We start from the raw sequence: 17513 nt of genomic DNA, 5'->3' as shown, positions 1-17513 counted from the left end.
CATGTGGGTGTATAATATTTGGTCCCATAAATTATGACAATGTCGTATTCACTCAATTTAAATTCCAAGTTACAGCCGGGTAACCACTTTCACTCCTCTCATGACATCCTCCTCTCACAAGTCAAAGCATTGATCTTGTTTTGATATTTTATTAAGAACCTTGAGTGAAAAAACACTTGGAGTAAGTGCATTAAAGTGCAGCAGACATTTAAATAAAAATCTCAGTGAAAATATTACAGTGTTGCCCAAAGAAGTAGTCTAGACAATGTAGATCACAATATTTAAGTTAGACAATTATGATTTTAAAAAGCAAAGTCAGCCAACATTGATTGTTATTTCCAGGAAGGAACCTACTTTAAGAAAAAACTACTTCATAAGTCGGATGTTGGCCACTTAAAACAACAATCTTTGGTGCCTACACATAGAGCTAACAAATACCAATGCGCATAGATGTTACAGTAAAAATAAAAATTAAGGTAATTAATGATTTTACACAAACATTAATGTGTGCATCTTAGAGCTGACTTGTGGTTGCTGTAGAGAGGCACATTGAAGGAGAGGTGTTAAAAAGTAAATAAAGTAAATAAACTAGAAGTCTTTATAAAAAAAAAAAAAAGTTGACACATCTGGTGGGTTTATCTGATGGTAAAGCTTCTTCACGTTGGGCTTTTCAGCAAGCAGCTGTGTTCTTCGTCCACGACCACGCAGATGTTTTATCACTTGCTGGGTGAAAACACTGCAAGGAGAATGTGCAACATTTTGGTATTCTGACACTTTCTAGCCAACACAAACAAGCTCAAGGCGACACAATGGGGGGGGGGGGGGGGGGGACATTTCGGGAGCAGACACCGATTAATTAATACTCCAATCATGCTGCGTTCGTTTTGTCTTCTGCTCAGAGGTACTGAAGGACTGATTCTAAGAAAAGGAGAGCGGTGACGTCAGACAGTATACTCACTTCTCTCCCGCAGGCCTTGGCCGAAGCTGTGCACCAGTTTGATGAGGCCCCAGAATAAAACCGCTTTAATCACCAGTGAAATCAAAGCTCCAGTGACAGCGGCCGCCTCCAGGGTGTACGTGCTGTCGTGGAACCACTTTTCTACCACCTGCAATTACAGCAAACTGTCATTTCCCTACAGGAATCAATCGTCAGAAATGATTAAAAACAGCCATGACATACTGTACGTGCAAAGTCATACACACTAGAACAGAGCGCATTACATCAGTGAACTGTACTTTAATGAAGTGGATCTAAAACGTCTACTGTAATGAGCTTATGTAGCATTTTTGTCTTTTAGTAGTATTTTAAAGTGACACAGTACTTTAAGACAATAATTAAGTATAATTTACTGGTGTATTTTTATTATGTGTTACTGTGTATTTTTATTATGTGTTACTTTATCCATCTACTCATCATCAGACATCATTTTGTGATCGTTTTGTTAGATTTGAGATCATACAACATACACTGTACTTCTGTTGTAAATACTCAGTAGCATACCACATTTATTAATCTGCAGCTGAAAATACACAATGTAACGCTGTTTCAGAGATATTTTTTAGGAAAATTGTTTTATCAAACATGACTGTGCCTCTGAAAAAAAAAAATATATACATCTGTGACCTGTTTTTAAAGATTTACATCTTCAGTAGGAACAAACTGAGCTGTGTCAAATAATATGTTTGGAGGCATATTTGAAAACTCAGCTCACCGTGTACATCAGATAAACAAAGAAGGCAACTTGAGGGAGGTTCTGCACCATGAAGACCCAAACCAAGACTCTGGCTTCCTTTAAAACCTGACGAACGACAAATAGTTAAAACCACATTCACAGACTGTTTACAATGCATACTGTTTCACATTGTTATTATTGTGCGAACATCAGTTTTACAAGTTAAAGTGATGGATGACGGAGACTCACTGCAACAGCCCCGACAGCGGCGGTCAGGCAGGCCCACACCACTCCGACGGCCAGGATGATGGTGCTGCGAGCAGACATGGCCGGGTCCGACGTCGTGATCAGGATGCACAGACACAACTGAAACGTTCACAGCAACAACTTGTCACTAATGAACCCCGGTCAAAATACTACACAGGTTGAGTCAGTGTGTACAGAAAAGGCACAGAGAGCATCAATGAACCCAATAAATGCAACCATACCTCGTGTTGTGCTGTCAGTGTAGGACATGACTCAACCAGAAAAACTTGCTCATTATGTTAATCACTGTTTTAACTTGTTTGTTAACCAATGCAATCACATGCAGGTCAAGATATTTTCACTGCAGGCTGTTCAAACTCTCTCTAGGACAGATAAGAAATCTCTGACCGAAGGAAAACTGGGTCACAATCACAAAAAATCTCTTATTTACAGTATTGAAAGTATCTCTCAGTGGTTTACCTGGAAAAAACACTGTTGTGAACACCGTGAAGCTATGACCAACTGGTTTAGTCACAAACCTTATGTTAACGAGCCATGGCTTGCTTGAAATTGCACATAACAAAGTCAACATTTGCATCTTAATTCAGACAAAAACTGTGGTTTTGATTCTAAAATGATTTCAGAGTAACTGAAAGAGAAATTGTCAGAATGTGTGAAAAAAGTTTTTTAAAAATGTCTCATGTTAGGAGACAAAACAAAGTCATTATTGTTGTGTGCACTGTGGAGGCTGTGTTTTGTGTAGAGGAATGTGCAGCTACCTGTGCCTGCAGGTCAAAGGTCACCATGGAGAAACAGAGGTTGAGCAGGAAGTACTGCTCCTGGAGCCTCTCCAAGGCCCCGCCCACACGGAACGCCATCATGTTGGGCCTCTGGATGAGCAAAGTGGTGCAGAGGACGTGGATCACACCCAGACACATGATGCACACAAAGCGAACCTGCGACACAAACAATAGATGCTTTTCATGTCATGTGAGCTCAGAAAAAGTCTACAGCGTTACAACATCCTCTGCAAACCACCTGCATACAATCTGAAAACATTCTGAAGATAAGATACTCATCAGTGATGATAAACGGAAACTGAAAACAGTGACTCTGTAAGATAATTTTGCTTATCATGTAACTAATGACACGTCAGGTAAAGTAGGAGTCTATACAGTCAGCTGCACTCAGCTTTCGTCTGACACTGCACCACCATGTTTCTACAGTAGCCCAGAACGGGCAAACAAAACACTGGCTCTAGAGAGGGGCTTTTGCTTTTTTTACAAGCTTCTTGGCCGGGAGCGGGGGTTCTCCTATGTGCTTTTAGGGGAAGGGGGGATGGGTATTCAGTTTGTTGCAATCTGAAATCTCACCACTAGATGCCAATAATTCTACACACTGGTCCTTTAACCAGACAAAAGAAACTAACCAGTGATGCAGTAGCTAATAAACATGTTAGGGCATGATGTTACCTCTAACTACAGGAATATAAAGGGGAAACCATGCAGAAACACTGCTACAAGTAACACAGGTGTTTTCTCCCTCTGTACAAAATCAGTCTCTCAGTTTTTGATTTACCATCAGTAATTAAGAAAGTTATCAAGTCAAAGGATAAATGTGGCTTTAGATAAGATAAGAGCCGTGTCAGCCAGTCAGACATCTACAGTACAATATTGAGTCCAGTGCAGCCCCAAACAATGATGTGTTCGCAACTCAAAGTAACTGAAGCAGACAACAGTGACATCAAGTGGGGAAACCAGTAACTACAATGAATATATCTGCTGCGAGGACAGAATATTTACTTAAAGATACACACCTATCACTAAAACCACCACCAGAATGTGGTTGGGTCCGCTTGGTTAGTACACCGATCAGGATGAGCAACTATAAACAGACACAACTGCTTTAGAAAAACTGCTTTGAATTTCGCAATAGGGCAGGGTGTGTTCTTGTACGACCAGATTATGTCAATACTCAGTGTGGTTACAACACCCTGATTTCTTCAGTTTGTCCATCTCCAGAGGGACAGTAAGAGGGCTCATTTTTGAGGCATTAATATGATATATATGATGTTTTATGCTTTAAATATGATGATAACCTGGTTTATTATCATGTTCTTTGCCAAATTTGGTACGTATTTAAGAAATTCCTTTATATCAAGTAGTAATCTGAAATATTAGGAAGAATTTAAGCAATTAGAACAATTTGAATTTTTAAGATTTATTTTATTATGTATTTTGGCAGATTTGAGAATAACAACACTTTTGATTTAATATTAAACTTTCATTTATGTGTTTTCCTGATGTAATTTTATCTGTTATGTATATCTGTCTTGGTTTAAACATCTTCAACTATGCTGGAATGAACTGTTCTTACTTTAACATGTTATCTCTACATGTTTGTCTTGTACATCCATAATAAAATCCTTCAACTAGCCTAAGGGTGAAGAGACTAGGTCATGAAAACAAATCAGTTTTCCGGTTCAAGAGTTGAAGGACCTCCCACTGACATCTCATCATGCAGTGTGTGTCTCAGAGGTTCAAGCAGAGGGTCAACCCACCAGCAGTTCCTGTTTGCCTTTTGACCCCAGCACGGAGAAGTTGACCACCGATCGGACCATGACGACCAACACACTGAGCACAAACACCACCAGCTCCTGCCTGTTCTCCTGCAGCACGCCACGGCTGATGTAGTAGATGCAGAACACTGCAGGAGACCAGATGATACGATGCTCACATACAGTCATATTTGCATTTTCATATTTACTGTATATTTATTTATTTAGTTAGTTATTTCATTTACTATCAACAGCATACATTTTACATTTGTGGTTTATATTATTATTTTATCCACATCAGTCCTCAGTTTTCCCAGATTTCATGCAGATTTGCTACTCGTCATGGTCCCGATACTCCATTTGCAATACTGCTGCATCTTAGACTGCAGCTGTCACTGTCAATTTTTCTCACTACTGATCAATTTCTCGACAATCTTCTATGTTATATGAACCATTTTAGTGTGTAAAATGTTAAAATCAATGTCAAATAGCTAGTATTCATTTGAAATAACATTGTTTTTTGTTTTTTTGGTCTGAGCGTGATGTAGAGTATGATTTTTTTAAATTAGGATTTTATTAATTGGTTAACATCATACACAAATAACCATTCAAAGCAAATTATTTTCATATAACTTAAAGTGTTATTAAATGTTTCACCATTTTCTGATATTCTAGAGACCAAATGGTTAATTGACTAATAAAGACGTTACAAAATAGACACTGTGGGAAATAATACAGTTTCAACAGGTTATTTTCTGTTGAGGCAGTAAGGCCATCTGGGGGAAATGAATCACAGTAAGACTATCTATATGAGAGCACGTAAAAACTGTTGCATTCACCTCCTCAACAGTTTTCATCATATGATCAAACCAGGAAAACTTCTGCTTTTGGCCATTAGTGCAACTGGCTGATGACAAATCAACTTTCTACAGAAACTGACAGTAAATGATGTTCTTCCTGTTGATAGAGGGTTGATACTCACAGATTCCAATCAGCTGGACAAGAGAGACAGTGAAGTTGTCCTCGTCAGAAACATCTGTGGTCATGCGCTGCTTGTAGATGCTGGATATGGTGAGGCCAAGCACCGCCATCAGAGACACTATGGTGAAGCAGAAGTAGACCTTCACCATGCCCGTCAGCTCTGACCAGGACTTTATCTGCAAGAGGGTGGACAGGACAGAGAATATGAAACAACCTGAGATCAAGAAAAATATGTAACCACAGTGTCTGCAAGTCAAAGCAGGTTGAAGACCAACTTCTCAACTCTAAACAGTACTAGACATATGAACACACAACAGGGCTGAGGGATTGGCATGTCAGTGTTAATTTTTGTCTTTCTTCATAACATTTTCATTTAAATGTGTAAATGTTTGAGTTCTGTTTCTTTGGTTTCTTTTACAGTGTAATATTGGGATAAAGAGCAGAGTATCTCACCGGTCCACATGGTGTAGGGATCAGTTCCTGGTGTCTAGGTCTCAGGTTTGGAGACAAAAGGTCTGAGCCTTCCTGTGGCTGGTTGCCCAACAAAGGACTGTAGCATAAAAAGAACCCAATAAATTATACTTTTACACCACTGAACAACAGATTAAGAAGTACACTAGTTTGAAACATTCATTTTGATCACTGGAATAACAGATGTGAGAAGAATATTGGACCAAACTCCACTGAGGTTATGAGTAATTTAACTTTGTTTTGAATGGCAGCAAACTTAAAAACCATGTTGAATAACCTTTTATTATTACAGTTGTTTTAGCAGAGAGTGTTGATATTTTTAAACGCAAACTTAAAACCTACCTTTTTAATATGGTTTTCAATTGAATTGTATTTATTTATTAATCTGCCTTCTATTTTCTATTTTAGCTTGTTTTACTACTTGGACTATTCTGTTAATTCTATTTTATTGTTTCTTCTTCATAACCCACCTTTTATGTCTGTTTTCCATAACAATATTTTATAGTGTTCTTTACCTTTATATATTTTTAATATTTTATTAATCTTGTATTAGCGCTTTATTTTATTTTGTTTTTATCTATTTATTTATTTCTATGTATTTATTTTTAAATTTTAATCTTACCTCTGGTGTTTCCTCATCGCAGATTTTTGAGAGTTATGATAGCGTTTCCTGAGTTCCCTGAGTTCCTATTCTTAATGCATTCCAATGCTTAATGATTTCTTTTGTTTTTGTTTGTTTGCTTGTTTGTTCTGAATATGTGAAGCACTTTGTGTTACATTGCGATGTATGAATAGTGCTATACAAATAAAGTTTGATTGATTGATAGATAGTTAGTGTGAAAAGTTTATTTATCAGGGACAATGGCCACTCGTCAAGTGAGAAACTGTGATGTTTTACATAGTAAGTATTGAGCCTTCATAGCGACTTAACAGACTCACAAGTCAATAAAAACCAAGCATGACAACTAATCAAGACAAAGTTTAAAAGTAAGCCCACACTTCGGGCTGACCCAGCAGAGCAAAGGCTCATTTAAACAGTCTGAGAACTGATCCTGCGGTGAAATCAGGACAGAGAGGATGACAATCTAGGTTCAAGATCTGATTTTGCATGAAGGATCACATTTTCCACTGATTTGTTTAGATGAGTGGATAATGAGTAACAATGGACAGGATGAGACAAAAGCCATGAATAACTGACTGTAGAACACAGTGAGTTGGATAGTTAGGGAAAAAGCATTAAAAAAAGAAAAATGTGGAAATGTTGTTGAAGGATAAAATGATGCAGATCTTCTCAAAGTCAGTTTAAAAAAAGAAAACCCATGTATAGCATTTATAGAGCTTTTACCATCAGTGTTTATCCAAGCAGCACTTTATATAACACTTAAGCTTGGCTTTCTGTGTTACCTAAACCTAATTAATTACAAATATAACTACATGAATGCATCCATTAAATACACCAAAAAATCAACAGACCAAAAACAATAATAATAAATACACATTTAGATTTTATCAGACATTGTGTTTTGCTTTTTTATTTTCTTTAATTAATCTATTATCTCTTTAAGGTAATTCATCTTTGACATGCTAATGTTTTTTCCCACATTGTAAAGCAGTTCAATACATTATAAAACTGTCACTACACCGTAATCATTGGTAATACTGGATGGTTAATCAGCAACAATGTTTCCACATAGAGGGTAAAAAAAATGTTAACATTTATGCATACTGAAGTTAGATTAGTAGATGACACTGCCCATAAGGATAATCCTAAAATATAAGTAAAAGACTACATAAATGTGAAGACTAATACATATATATACATATATATATATATAAAGTAATCAATGTTCTGGAGCACTCTTGGAGTACTTTTCCATTTATTTGACCATTTCATTGACCATCTTATACTTCCATACTCCCCTTTCCATAAGTCACGTTTGATCCTCGGTACATTAACAGAAGACCGACAGTCAACAGAAGAATCCCTCCTGACAGTTTGCGTTTCATTCATATAACCTGTTGTTTGATGTATTATTGGCTGTGCCACGAGGTGACAAGTAGGCCTGCTTATTAAATAATAAGAAACATCATGTTCCGAGTTTATAATTAGATTTCTACACGACGTAAATGAGCGAAAAGCACAAAATTTAACGTAAACTGTTAAAAATAAATGAAGAGATGAAGTTGCTGACCTTATCTCGTCCATTTCCTCTTGGACAACACTGTTGGAGCTTTCGCTTACATTCTTACGACCCTTCAGTAACAGTATGCACTTTCAGCTGTCTGAACTTCAGTTTCACATTTAATATAATAAGGAATTGTTCCTGTTTTTTGTATCAAGAAGTCTTCTTCTACTGCTCTCAGATTTTCTTCTTTCCTGTTTGGCTGCTTGAAGACAGTGCTGCCCCCCCGAGGAGCACACACACATTTAGCCTGTGGATAGATGTCATGTGAGTCTCACACAGCATTCATTAATTATGTACGGTGACCACAGAGTGCAAAACAAACTATTTCAAGAAATACAACAACTAAACAGAAAACACAGCATTTGAAGAAACATAACAACAAAACAGAAAACACAACATTTCAAGAAACATAACAACATTTAATCAGTGTTGGGGAGTAACTAGTTACATGGCAAAGCGTTACATCATCTAATTACAAAATAAATGCAGCTGTTATCCGTTACAGTAACTGAGAAAAAAAAAGTGTAATTCAATTACAGCTTCTTATGAAAATGTTGATGATTGTAAAGGAGGTTACATCTGAAGTCAGACCTTTAAGATTTTGCTCAGGAGGAGGGTTTTTTCCTATTTTTTTTATATTTAACATGTTACTGAATACATATATTGCTGTTTTTAATTGTTTGAAAACAATTTTTTAAAACATTTTGTAAATAAATTATGACATGGGCTTATTTGGAAGACACATAGGCTTAAATGGTGTCATCATTCATCATCATTTAAACTCATGCCAGACTTTTGACTTTTTTCATAAAAAAACTTTATTTTATATTCCAAAACTTCATAAACTAATGAATACATTTTGAAATGAGAGATAAATATCGCTTTTTAAGAAATGATCTCCCTTATACATCATGTCAGTATCCCTGAAAAAAGACCTGAACTTAGATTTTGATGCAAAAGCTGTAAACATTTGTAAGAAAATTAGAAAAGTAATCAAAAAGTAATCAAATGTAATATGTTACATTACATATTACATTTTAAATAGGGTAACTGTAATCTGTAACCTATTACATTTCCAAAGTAACCTTCCCAACTCTGCAATTCATCAAAGAAAAGATGTGCTAGATGTGTGTGTGTGTGTGTGTGTGTGTGTGTGTGTGTGTGTGTGTGTGTGTGTGTGTGTGTGTGTGTGTGTGTGTGTGTGTGTGTGTGTGTGTGAGTGAGTGAGTGTGTGTGTGTGTCCTTCTTTATGTTAATAATAATCGTTCCAAATCCAGTCTAATTCATAAAGACCAGCAAAAGTTACCACACGCAGTTAGGATGGAGATGTAGTGTGTTCAAAAAATTTGTGTTAACTGAAAAACTTTGTATGAATGTCATTGTTGTTATCTAAATTATTGTTGTTCTATTCAAATGAAGGGACACATTAAAACGGTGCCATAATATTTTGTGAAAGAAATCTCTGTTGAGATGAGTTCGTTTGAATATACGTTTGATTCTCAAATCACTGCATTTTTTAATTTACCACAAACCAACTGATAACAAATGCTATCACTGAATAGACAAAGCTTTAAAAAAGAGCCGTGAACGCATCATTTTTGAGCACCGTCTCTATTGTTTTGGAGTAGCTGCGTCGAGTTCACCTGAATACCACAGGAAATACGTGGATTACATTAAGCAAATAAAAGCACATCTTTTATTCTTGTGAAATATTGAGTGTATGCGAAAGGTGAATACTTACGCTCAATTTTCTTTCAAATTAAATTTAAAACCTTTAATTTGAACTCCCGCTGACTTTTTTTTTTTTTAACCCAAAACGTGTGAACGGGTTGGTTGTGAATGTTGTGACGCCGTGTGGTGCTGTTTCCGGGCGGGTTAGCTTGACAGTGTTGTAGCTTGACAGCGTTAGCAGCCACGTCCCGAAAGCACGAATACAGGTGGAGAGGGTAAACGTTTGTGTAGAGTGGGTGTAATTTCACTTTACTCCTGCATGTTGTGAGATATGGCTGACAACACGACTGGCCTTTTATATTCCAAGTTTTCACAAATGAATAGCAGCTAGCTAACGTCAACGTGCAACTTCCTCTTTTTATAGGGCGCTCCGCTGTCTCGGTGGACGGCTCGGTTTGTTTTTTCGGTGCATACTGCAACGTCGAGATTGACTGCAAGGTAAGAGCCCGTCTTCTCGGAAGGTTATAGTCAGAGGTCGCATTATCTTCATGAGATAAATTTTGAAGCTGTGTGTTTAAAGGTGTATTATTTGCCTATGGTTGGCAGCTGAGAGATGAGCTCGAGGTGTTTTGAGCAGTGTGAAATATCAAATATCACAGATGTGTGTCAAAGTTCCTGCAGGTTCATGTTCAGATTTGGTTCACCTGTTTAGTTATCCCTCAGTCTTCTTTCTCAACAATACGCGGTAGGACAGTAAGACTTTCACACAAGGACCTCTACTAGTGTTGAGGGTTTCAGATGTGAATGAAGAGATAACAGCGTTTAGAGTTAGTAGTTTGCAGCAGTATAGTAAATACATTATATACAGTACATAGACTCTACAGTTGAAGAAATAGTCTATGAGAGAGAAGTCATATGAATTGTTTGTAGTATTCATAATTCAGATTAATCAGATTAATTAATCAGATTAATATGAGATAAAATGCACTATAATGTAGTATTTTAAAAAATTAAATACTGGACAATATATTCATATGTATGTGACAAAGTGTGATTCCAAAAAGTGCATTTTCAGGATGTGCTTTTGTGCCCTCATCTCCTAAAGATGATTTTTTTCCCCCTTCTCTCCCACAGGTGGGACGTTAATACTTTAAACATTCCCAGCAGCTACTGCAAGACTGATCCATCACTTGACCGATGAGAAGATGGACTAATCATCAAAACTCTCATTGAGACCCCACACCTCCCTTTTTTTATCCCTCCTGTTGGGCCCCTGGGGCCCCTCAGGCAAAAGGGGTAATGTGGGGCGGTAGGCAGTCTGCCAGGCAAGCGCTGTGGCGCTTCCTGTCACCTTTCCGTGCTGTTAAGGAGCGAGTGGTCCTGGCCCGCAGCGATAGCCTGCCAGAGGAGCAGGTGCTGAAGATCACAGTGACAGAGACCACCGTGATTGAGGCTGAGTCGGGGGTGTGGAACTGGCGATCCCTGACCTACCTGGGCCTCTGGTACTTCTTTAGTTTCTGCACCCTGTTCCTCAACAAATACATCCTGTCACTGTTGGAGGGGGAGCCCAGCATGCTGGGTAAGGAGAAGGAATAATATACTTCAGCCACTGCTATTATTAAAATTAACTAGAATAAACAAAGTAAAAAAAAGTGTATGTTAGTGCTTTGTATATTTTGTGATTAGCAGACTCTTTAAGATCCATACCACTGATGTTGTAGGTTTGGCTCATTGACTGTATTCTGCGCTTCTAAAGGAAACATTTAGATTGACCTCATACCCTCCAGGCAATAAAAACAACTTGTAGAAACATGCAATTTTCTTGAGACAGGCAATCCATCTTTTTATTTTTCCTTTTTCTTTTTTGTGTAAATGCCAGTACATGTCTGGTTGTTCAGTTACGACCTGAGACAAAAAACTCTGCTGGTGCGTTCAGGGGCACTGCCTGCCAGAAGTCAAGCATTTTAATGCAAGAAACACCAACATTTAAATGAGCTTTTTCACAGTGACCAAATATGCTTATTGGTTTTGCCCCTGTATCTGACTTTATAACAAAATTACACTAACTGACGGTAATTGATGTACTGTGAATGAAAAGATGATTAATTAAAGATGTTGAATTGTTCACTGTCATTGATTTCCTAACTCAAGCAGCAAGTTGATTTTTTGTTGTTGTTCATTAAAATAAATGGAAACCATTGCTTGTGCCTGTATGGCTCACTTGTAAGGCTACAAGCTTTACCGGTCTAGCTGTGGGAAAAACTAGGCAAAAGTAAATATTTGGTTGAAGTTGCAGTTCAAGGATCTCGAGGAGTTGATCTGACATTTACGCCGCAGGTGTGTCTTCATTTGGTCCCCAGGTGCAATTCAGATGCTCTCCACCACCGTCATCGGCTTCCTTAAGATGTTTGTGCCCTGCTGCCTTTACCAGCACAAGTCCAGGACCGAGTATCCCTCCAACTTCATCATGATCATGCTGTTTGTTGGACTCATGAGGTGGGTTCACTCTCTCAGTAAACTGTATGATTACCACACTTATAAATGATAATGCTTAAACACTCTGTGTTCCTTCTCATTTAGTAATTACTCAGGGCTAAGACAGTTTTTGTGGTGCACACAAATTCAGCAAATCACCCAGTAGCTGCTAAAAAAGTAGTACAGACTTAATGAATTTACAAATACTGATGCAAACTCCAGCCCTGATCCAGTATTGAACTCCTCCTTGTCTCCATTTGTCAGGTTCACCACGGTGGTTCTGGGCTTGGTGAGCCTGAAGAATGTGGCCGTGTCATTTGCAGAGACGGTGAAGAGCTCAGCGCCCATCTTTACCGTCATCATGTCCAGGCTGATCCTCGGGGAGTACACAGGTAGAGGACACACTGATGCATCTGTGTGTTTGAATGGTCTGGAAAGAAAGTAAAATGTAGAACAACAGCAGCCATATCCTTGGATTCAAATCAGATTTTTATCTTGATAACTGTACTGAGTAAAACATGTCAACCCATGTTCCAAATCTGAGGGAACATTCACATGTCACCATTAATGTTTGAAATGTGGTCATACCAGTGAGACAAGCATAGTAGCATCAGAGCGTATTGTACTAGGGGATTGTTGTAGGTCTCATGTCATTGAGTGTGCTGTTTGCGGTCCCTCCTACAGGGCTGTGGGTGAATCTCTCCCTGTTCCCCATTATGGTAGGCCTGGCCCTCTGCACAGCCACAGAGATCAGCTTCAACATGCTCGGCTTCTCTGCCGCTCTCTCCACCAACATCATGGACTGGTACTGCTGAAATCAACCCAGTTATTCCACTGCAGTGTGACGCTTTTAATTAACCTGTTCTCTCTGCTCTCAGTTTACAGAACGTATTCTCTAAAAAATTGTTAAGTGGAGACACGTACAAGTTCAGGTAAAAGACTGAATCCTTCTATTTGAAAATACATTTTTCCATGCTATCCATGATGTGTTAAAAAAACTGTAATCTGCTTGTTTCAGCCCTCCAGAACTGCAGTTTTACACCAGTGCCGCAGCAGTCATCATGCTCATACCTGCCTGGGTGTTCCTCTTGGTAAATCAACACATTTAAAACACAACTTACAGGAAATCAGCAAAATCTGTTAAACAGATTTGTAGATAGTTCATTAATGAAGGCTCAGGTTGAAGTACTGTTTGTGATGCTGTTGATGTACGTTGTTGCTCTCTGGTATGTTTCCAGGACATCCCATTGATCGGGAAGAGTGGACGGAGCTTCAACTTCAGTCAGGATATTGTCTTGCTGCTGCTTTTCGATGGAGCCCTCTTCCACCTGCAGAGTGTCACTGCCTACGCTCTCATGGGGCGGATTTCCCCTGTTACTTTCAGGTACGAAACCAGAGAAAACACCTTCAAACATCTATAACAAGGATCTTTGTCCAGAAACCGTTAATGAGGTGCTATCAGTCCCTTGTGTCCTAACTGTCTATACCAGCTAATGAGATAAATGTTGAAGGCAAGGTACACACTGTGGCCTCTTTATTATGTGCGCTTGCTTCATGCTGATTACACTCCCTTTTATCTCCAGTACAGCAGAGTTCATGACAAGGTTCAACAAAATGCTGGAAACCGTCCATGCATACTAGATAGCAGAATGCTGCATCTGCAGATTTTACAGCTGTGCGTTCATTCATTTCTTATGCACACTGTGGAGCATTGATATTAGCCTAATGAGTGCTAAATAATAATTAAATAAAGAAAACAAAAAAGGTGTGTGAGAAAATGTCAACCTGTTTCCTAAATTAAAGGGCTTAGTGTGTAGTTAGTAGAGCCCGACCAATATATCGGTCAACCGATATTGGCCTATCACAGATATATCAGTATCAGTATGCTGATATGTGGCGATATTTTTTGTTTAAAGATATATAAGGCGCATTTCATGTATATTTAATCCATTTTCCTAATTCAAGTTTAATAGATACATATTAAATTCCCTGTGAAGTTTACTGTTTCAGTGCACTGTCATTTTATAAAAGTGAAGTTTATTCTTAAACTCTAAAATATCATGCCTCCATTGCTATTGTGACAAGTATTTAGTAATAACATATGGGGGAAAAAATGTGTTTATATATACATTTTCAGTATATATGAGATTATCGGCCAATATATCGAAATTGGGATTTTTGTACTCCCTAAAATCAGTATCGGCATCGGTCCCAAAAATCCAGTGTAGATCGGGCCCTAGTAATTAGTGAGGCAGTTGGTTGCTTCCTAACAACCTCTACACACCACTGTGACACTGATCTTAAACCAGTCTGTCTGATTCCAACTAAACTTGCTAACTGAGATGTTGGGGCCACCACATCTGGTGAGAGCAGTCACAGTGTGTTTATAGTCAGCTGGATTACACACATCTTGCCCACTGTAATGTATAGTCAAGCAGTAAGTAAACCTTTCGACCTTGACTTCATGCTTTACACATTGACTTGCAGCCATATAATTGGCTGTTTCTCTTAATGAGCAGGTGCACCACATAAAGGAATAACTGGGTGTTTGGTAGTAAATTGACTTCAGATGTTGCCAATAATGTGAACCATGCCACTGTGTGAGAGCAGCTGAGTAACCTGTTAAAACTGGGAGTGAGCTTTGTAGCAGATAATGATTAGGCCGTTATTCAGGCCGTGACTGTTTTGTTATCTGAGGTTAAGGCCAACAATAACAACCCTCATCTCTCTTTCAGTGTTGCCAGTACTGTCAAGCACGCCCTGTCGGTGTGGTTGAGCATAATCGTGTTCAGTAACCACATCACCCTGCTCAGCGCCACCGGCACCATCTTCGTGTTTTTCGGAGTCTTCTTTTACAACAAAGCCAGACAGTTCCAGAGGCAAACCTTACAGGCCATGGCTGCTGAGCAGAACCACAAACCACTACTGCAGGACCAGAACTTCCAAGCCTCGCAGTCTCATTGAGGACCCACCACTTAAAACTAAATATGCTGCCTAAAATGGGATCAAGGTATTCAAGATGATGTTGGATGATTTGTTTGTTCATCAGTGTGCACACAATCCAATTATAGAGGACCCACTTCTGTTTTTGTTCCAGGTTTCACTTAGTGTCATGTCTTCTATCTGAAGGTAAACTTAAGTGACTGGTTTAAAAAAGGTCATGATCTGTTTGACCGAGCCGTCACTAGTCCTGTGGAACAGTATACACAGTAACCTGATTAGCTACTTAAACTTGATTCATCCTTGATCTTTTTGCTTTATCTAATACCTGTCAGAAAAAAAGGGAAGCTCAGGGTTGCCTTCAGCTCTTTGAAGGAAGTGATTTCTGTAAGCATTTTGTCTTACATTTGCATTCCAGAGTGTGCTCGTTTATCTCATCTGTGGTACAGCAGCTGCTGAATGTATGCTATTGTGTATATCTGTAAATCCTTGAAGTTAAAGATTTAAAATGTGTGGTGGTTTAACCTACACTGTATCATACAATGTAAAATGAATCATAATTGCATCTGAATATAAGATGTGTATGGGGCACCAATGTCTGAGATGGGAGGCCTTTTGAAGCCAAAGCTTTGACTGACCATTTACACTTTTTTAAAACAATGTATGGAACATTTGAAGAAACCACATACTGCATTCTAGGAATGCTAATCCTCTATCATGAACTGTTTTTGTGGGTGTATGTAGGGTTTACTGTAAATTTAGTTTATTTCCCTATTTGTAAACTGACTCTTCCACCCTGAACAGGAAAAAAGGGGCTTAAAGACCAAATGGATGATTGTCCTGTGTTTGTAACACATTCATAGTCTTAAAGAAAAATTGTTTATTACAACTTGGGTTTTGTTTTGCAGGTCAGACAATCAATATCCCCCCAAGTTAGTTAAAGTTTTTGGAAGAAAAGCACGTCAATTACAGTAAACATCCCAGTTAAACTTTGACCTTTTCATATACCTCTAGTTGTGCGTGATCAGTTTTCCTGTGGAAAGAGGGATCAATAAAAGCATTATCATTAGCAACTGAAAATGTAAGTTGTAATGAAGCGTAGCATTCCTAGGTCAAACCCTCTGTTGATTTATAGTAGTAGGATGTGATGTCAAACTCATCTCTGTGCGCCATCCTGTGCCTGTTGCTTCTTTCAAATGAAGAACATACATTAGCTGTTCATGAACACATTGATGATAAGAGTATGGACCACAAATTAAAATTCAGGTTTGATTATGTTGCCTGTGCTTCCCATTTAGCCCCTTATTGAGCCCTATGACGGCTTCTGTGGTGAATATAAATCATCTTCCACGTCTCTCTTCCATAGAAACACAGCAGTGCCACGTTGACATCTTGCCAAAACAGCTGGTTGATGGTGCCAATAATCTTACATTTGAATCTTATTATGCCAATACTGCTCCAATCATACTGCTTTTCATGTCCCACTCTGCTCATGTGTGCATTCAACACGTGTCCTACTTTTTCTGAGGTCAAGGACTAATAAAGTCTGTCAGTTGTCTGATAGGACAAATCTGTGTTAATCATTGGTTGACTTTGAGTTTTTTTGTTAACATTTTCATAATGCTTTACTTTTGCTGCAGTTTTGTGCCTCAAGAAGCTTTTTTTCTCTTTTCTGCACCCACAGCAGAGGGGTCGCCTGACTTGAACATAATTTATTTATTTATGTTTAAAACATGCTCATTCTTCATGGTTATTTTCAGTTTTTTTTCTCTGTAAAGTGCTTATGAAAACCACATGTGACTATATTGAATACAGTCTTACAAATATGTGTCTTTTTACACTAATCTTCTGTATTATGTCTTTCAAATGCTGCTTCAAGAGCTAAAAGAGTTGTTTTTCTGTGTATTTTCATTTAATAAAGGTTCAGAATTTGGGAGATAATGAGCTAGGAGAGAACAGTTATGAACTGTATGTTTGGTAATGTGCAAATCAGAGGTGTAAAAATATTCAAAGATGTAACTCATGAGGATATAATGATGTTTTGTCATTGTACAGGAAATAAAAGTATTTTCTTTTCAGGACATTGTGTAGTGCAACATATTTTTGTCTGAGCGGTCAGCCAGCATGAACAGTGATCTCATGTTCATCTCTGGTTTACATACACAGTAGTTTCCTGTAATGAACTGTTGCTGATAACTTACTTATCTTGCTATATTGTCCTGTTTATCCTACATATTCCTTTGAGCTTAAAGGTTCACTCTTGACCTTAATTCTCAAACTAGTCATTTTAAACCTGCAATAAGTGCTTGTTTT

General features: G+C 38.2%; 2 protein-coding genes across 4 annotated transcripts; one reads left to right on the top strand and one right to left on the bottom strand.

Annotated features, from left to right (window-relative positions):
- Positions 1–165: 165 nt before the first annotated feature.
- On the bottom strand, positions 166–8276 carry LOC133987519 (uncharacterized). Its single transcript, XM_062426914.1, has 9 exons — positions 8121–8276; positions 5911–6007; positions 5459–5633; positions 4480–4625; positions 2699–2875; positions 1923–2039; positions 1713–1799; positions 959–1106; positions 166–736 (listed from the first exon to the last, which is right to left on the bottom strand). The coding sequence occupies exons 1-9, from the start codon at positions 8132–8134 to the stop codon at positions 717–719; spliced, it is 981 nt and encodes a 326-aa protein (XP_062282898.1). The 5' UTR covers positions 8135–8276; the 3' UTR covers positions 166–716.
- LOC133987518 (solute carrier family 35 member E2A-like) lies at positions 8093–16171 on the top strand. Of its 3 annotated transcripts, XM_062426912.1 has the most exons (11): positions 8093–8193; positions 8293–8378; positions 10210–10283; positions 10920–11364; positions 12146–12281; positions 12525–12652; positions 12945–13065; positions 13139–13192; positions 13279–13351; positions 13499–13644; positions 14996–16171. In XM_062426912.1, exons 4-11 carry the CDS (start codon positions 11085–11087, stop codon positions 15222–15224), a joined length of 1167 nt encoding a protein of 388 aa, XP_062282896.1. In that variant the 5' UTR covers positions 8093–8193; positions 8293–8378; positions 10210–10283; positions 10920–11084; the 3' UTR covers positions 15225–16171. The 3 variants fall into 3 exon arrangements, with proteins under 3 accessions (XP_062282896.1, XP_062282894.1, XP_062282897.1); XM_062426913.1 differs by lacking the exons at positions 8093–8193; positions 8293–8378 and adding an exon at positions 10060–10077; XM_062426910.1 differs by lacking the exons at positions 8093–8193; positions 8293–8378 and having other exon boundaries at positions 10026–10283.
- Positions 16172–17513: the final 1342 nt, after the last annotated feature.

This window comes from Scomber scombrus, chromosome 10, assembly GCF_963691925.1.
Source record: "Scomber scombrus chromosome 10, fScoSco1.1, whole genome shotgun sequence".
Taxonomy (NCBI): domain Eukaryota; kingdom Metazoa; phylum Chordata; class Actinopteri; order Scombriformes; family Scombridae; genus Scomber; species Scomber scombrus.
The sequence above is the reverse complement of the archived record's forward strand: the minus strand, read 5'-3'. Positions and strand labels throughout refer to the sequence as shown.

Bases quoted from the DNA above. Each gene is read 5' to 3' on its own strand.
- LOC133987518 (XM_062426912.1), top strand. From the start codon at position 11,085: ATGTGGGGCGGTAGGCAGTCTGCCAGGCAAGCGCTGTGGCGCTTCCTG. The intron at 11,365-12,145 runs GTAAGGAGAAGG...TTTGGTCCCCAG, and splicing joins GGGGGAGCCCAGCATGCTGG to GTGCAATTCAGATGCTCTCC. The intron at 13,645-14,995 runs GTACGAAACCAG...TCTCTCTTTCAG, and splicing joins ATTTCCCCTGTTACTTTCAG to TGTTGCCAGTACTGTCAAGC.
- LOC133987519 (XM_062426914.1), bottom strand. The intron at 2,876-4,479 runs GTGGGTTGACCC...TTTGTGTCGCAG, and splicing joins AAGGCAAACAGGAACTGCTG to GTTCGCTTTGTGTGCATCAT. The intron at 1,107-1,712 runs GTGAGCTGAGTT...CTGTAATTGCAG, and splicing joins TTGTTTATCTGATGTACACG to GTGGTAGAAAAGTGGTTCCA.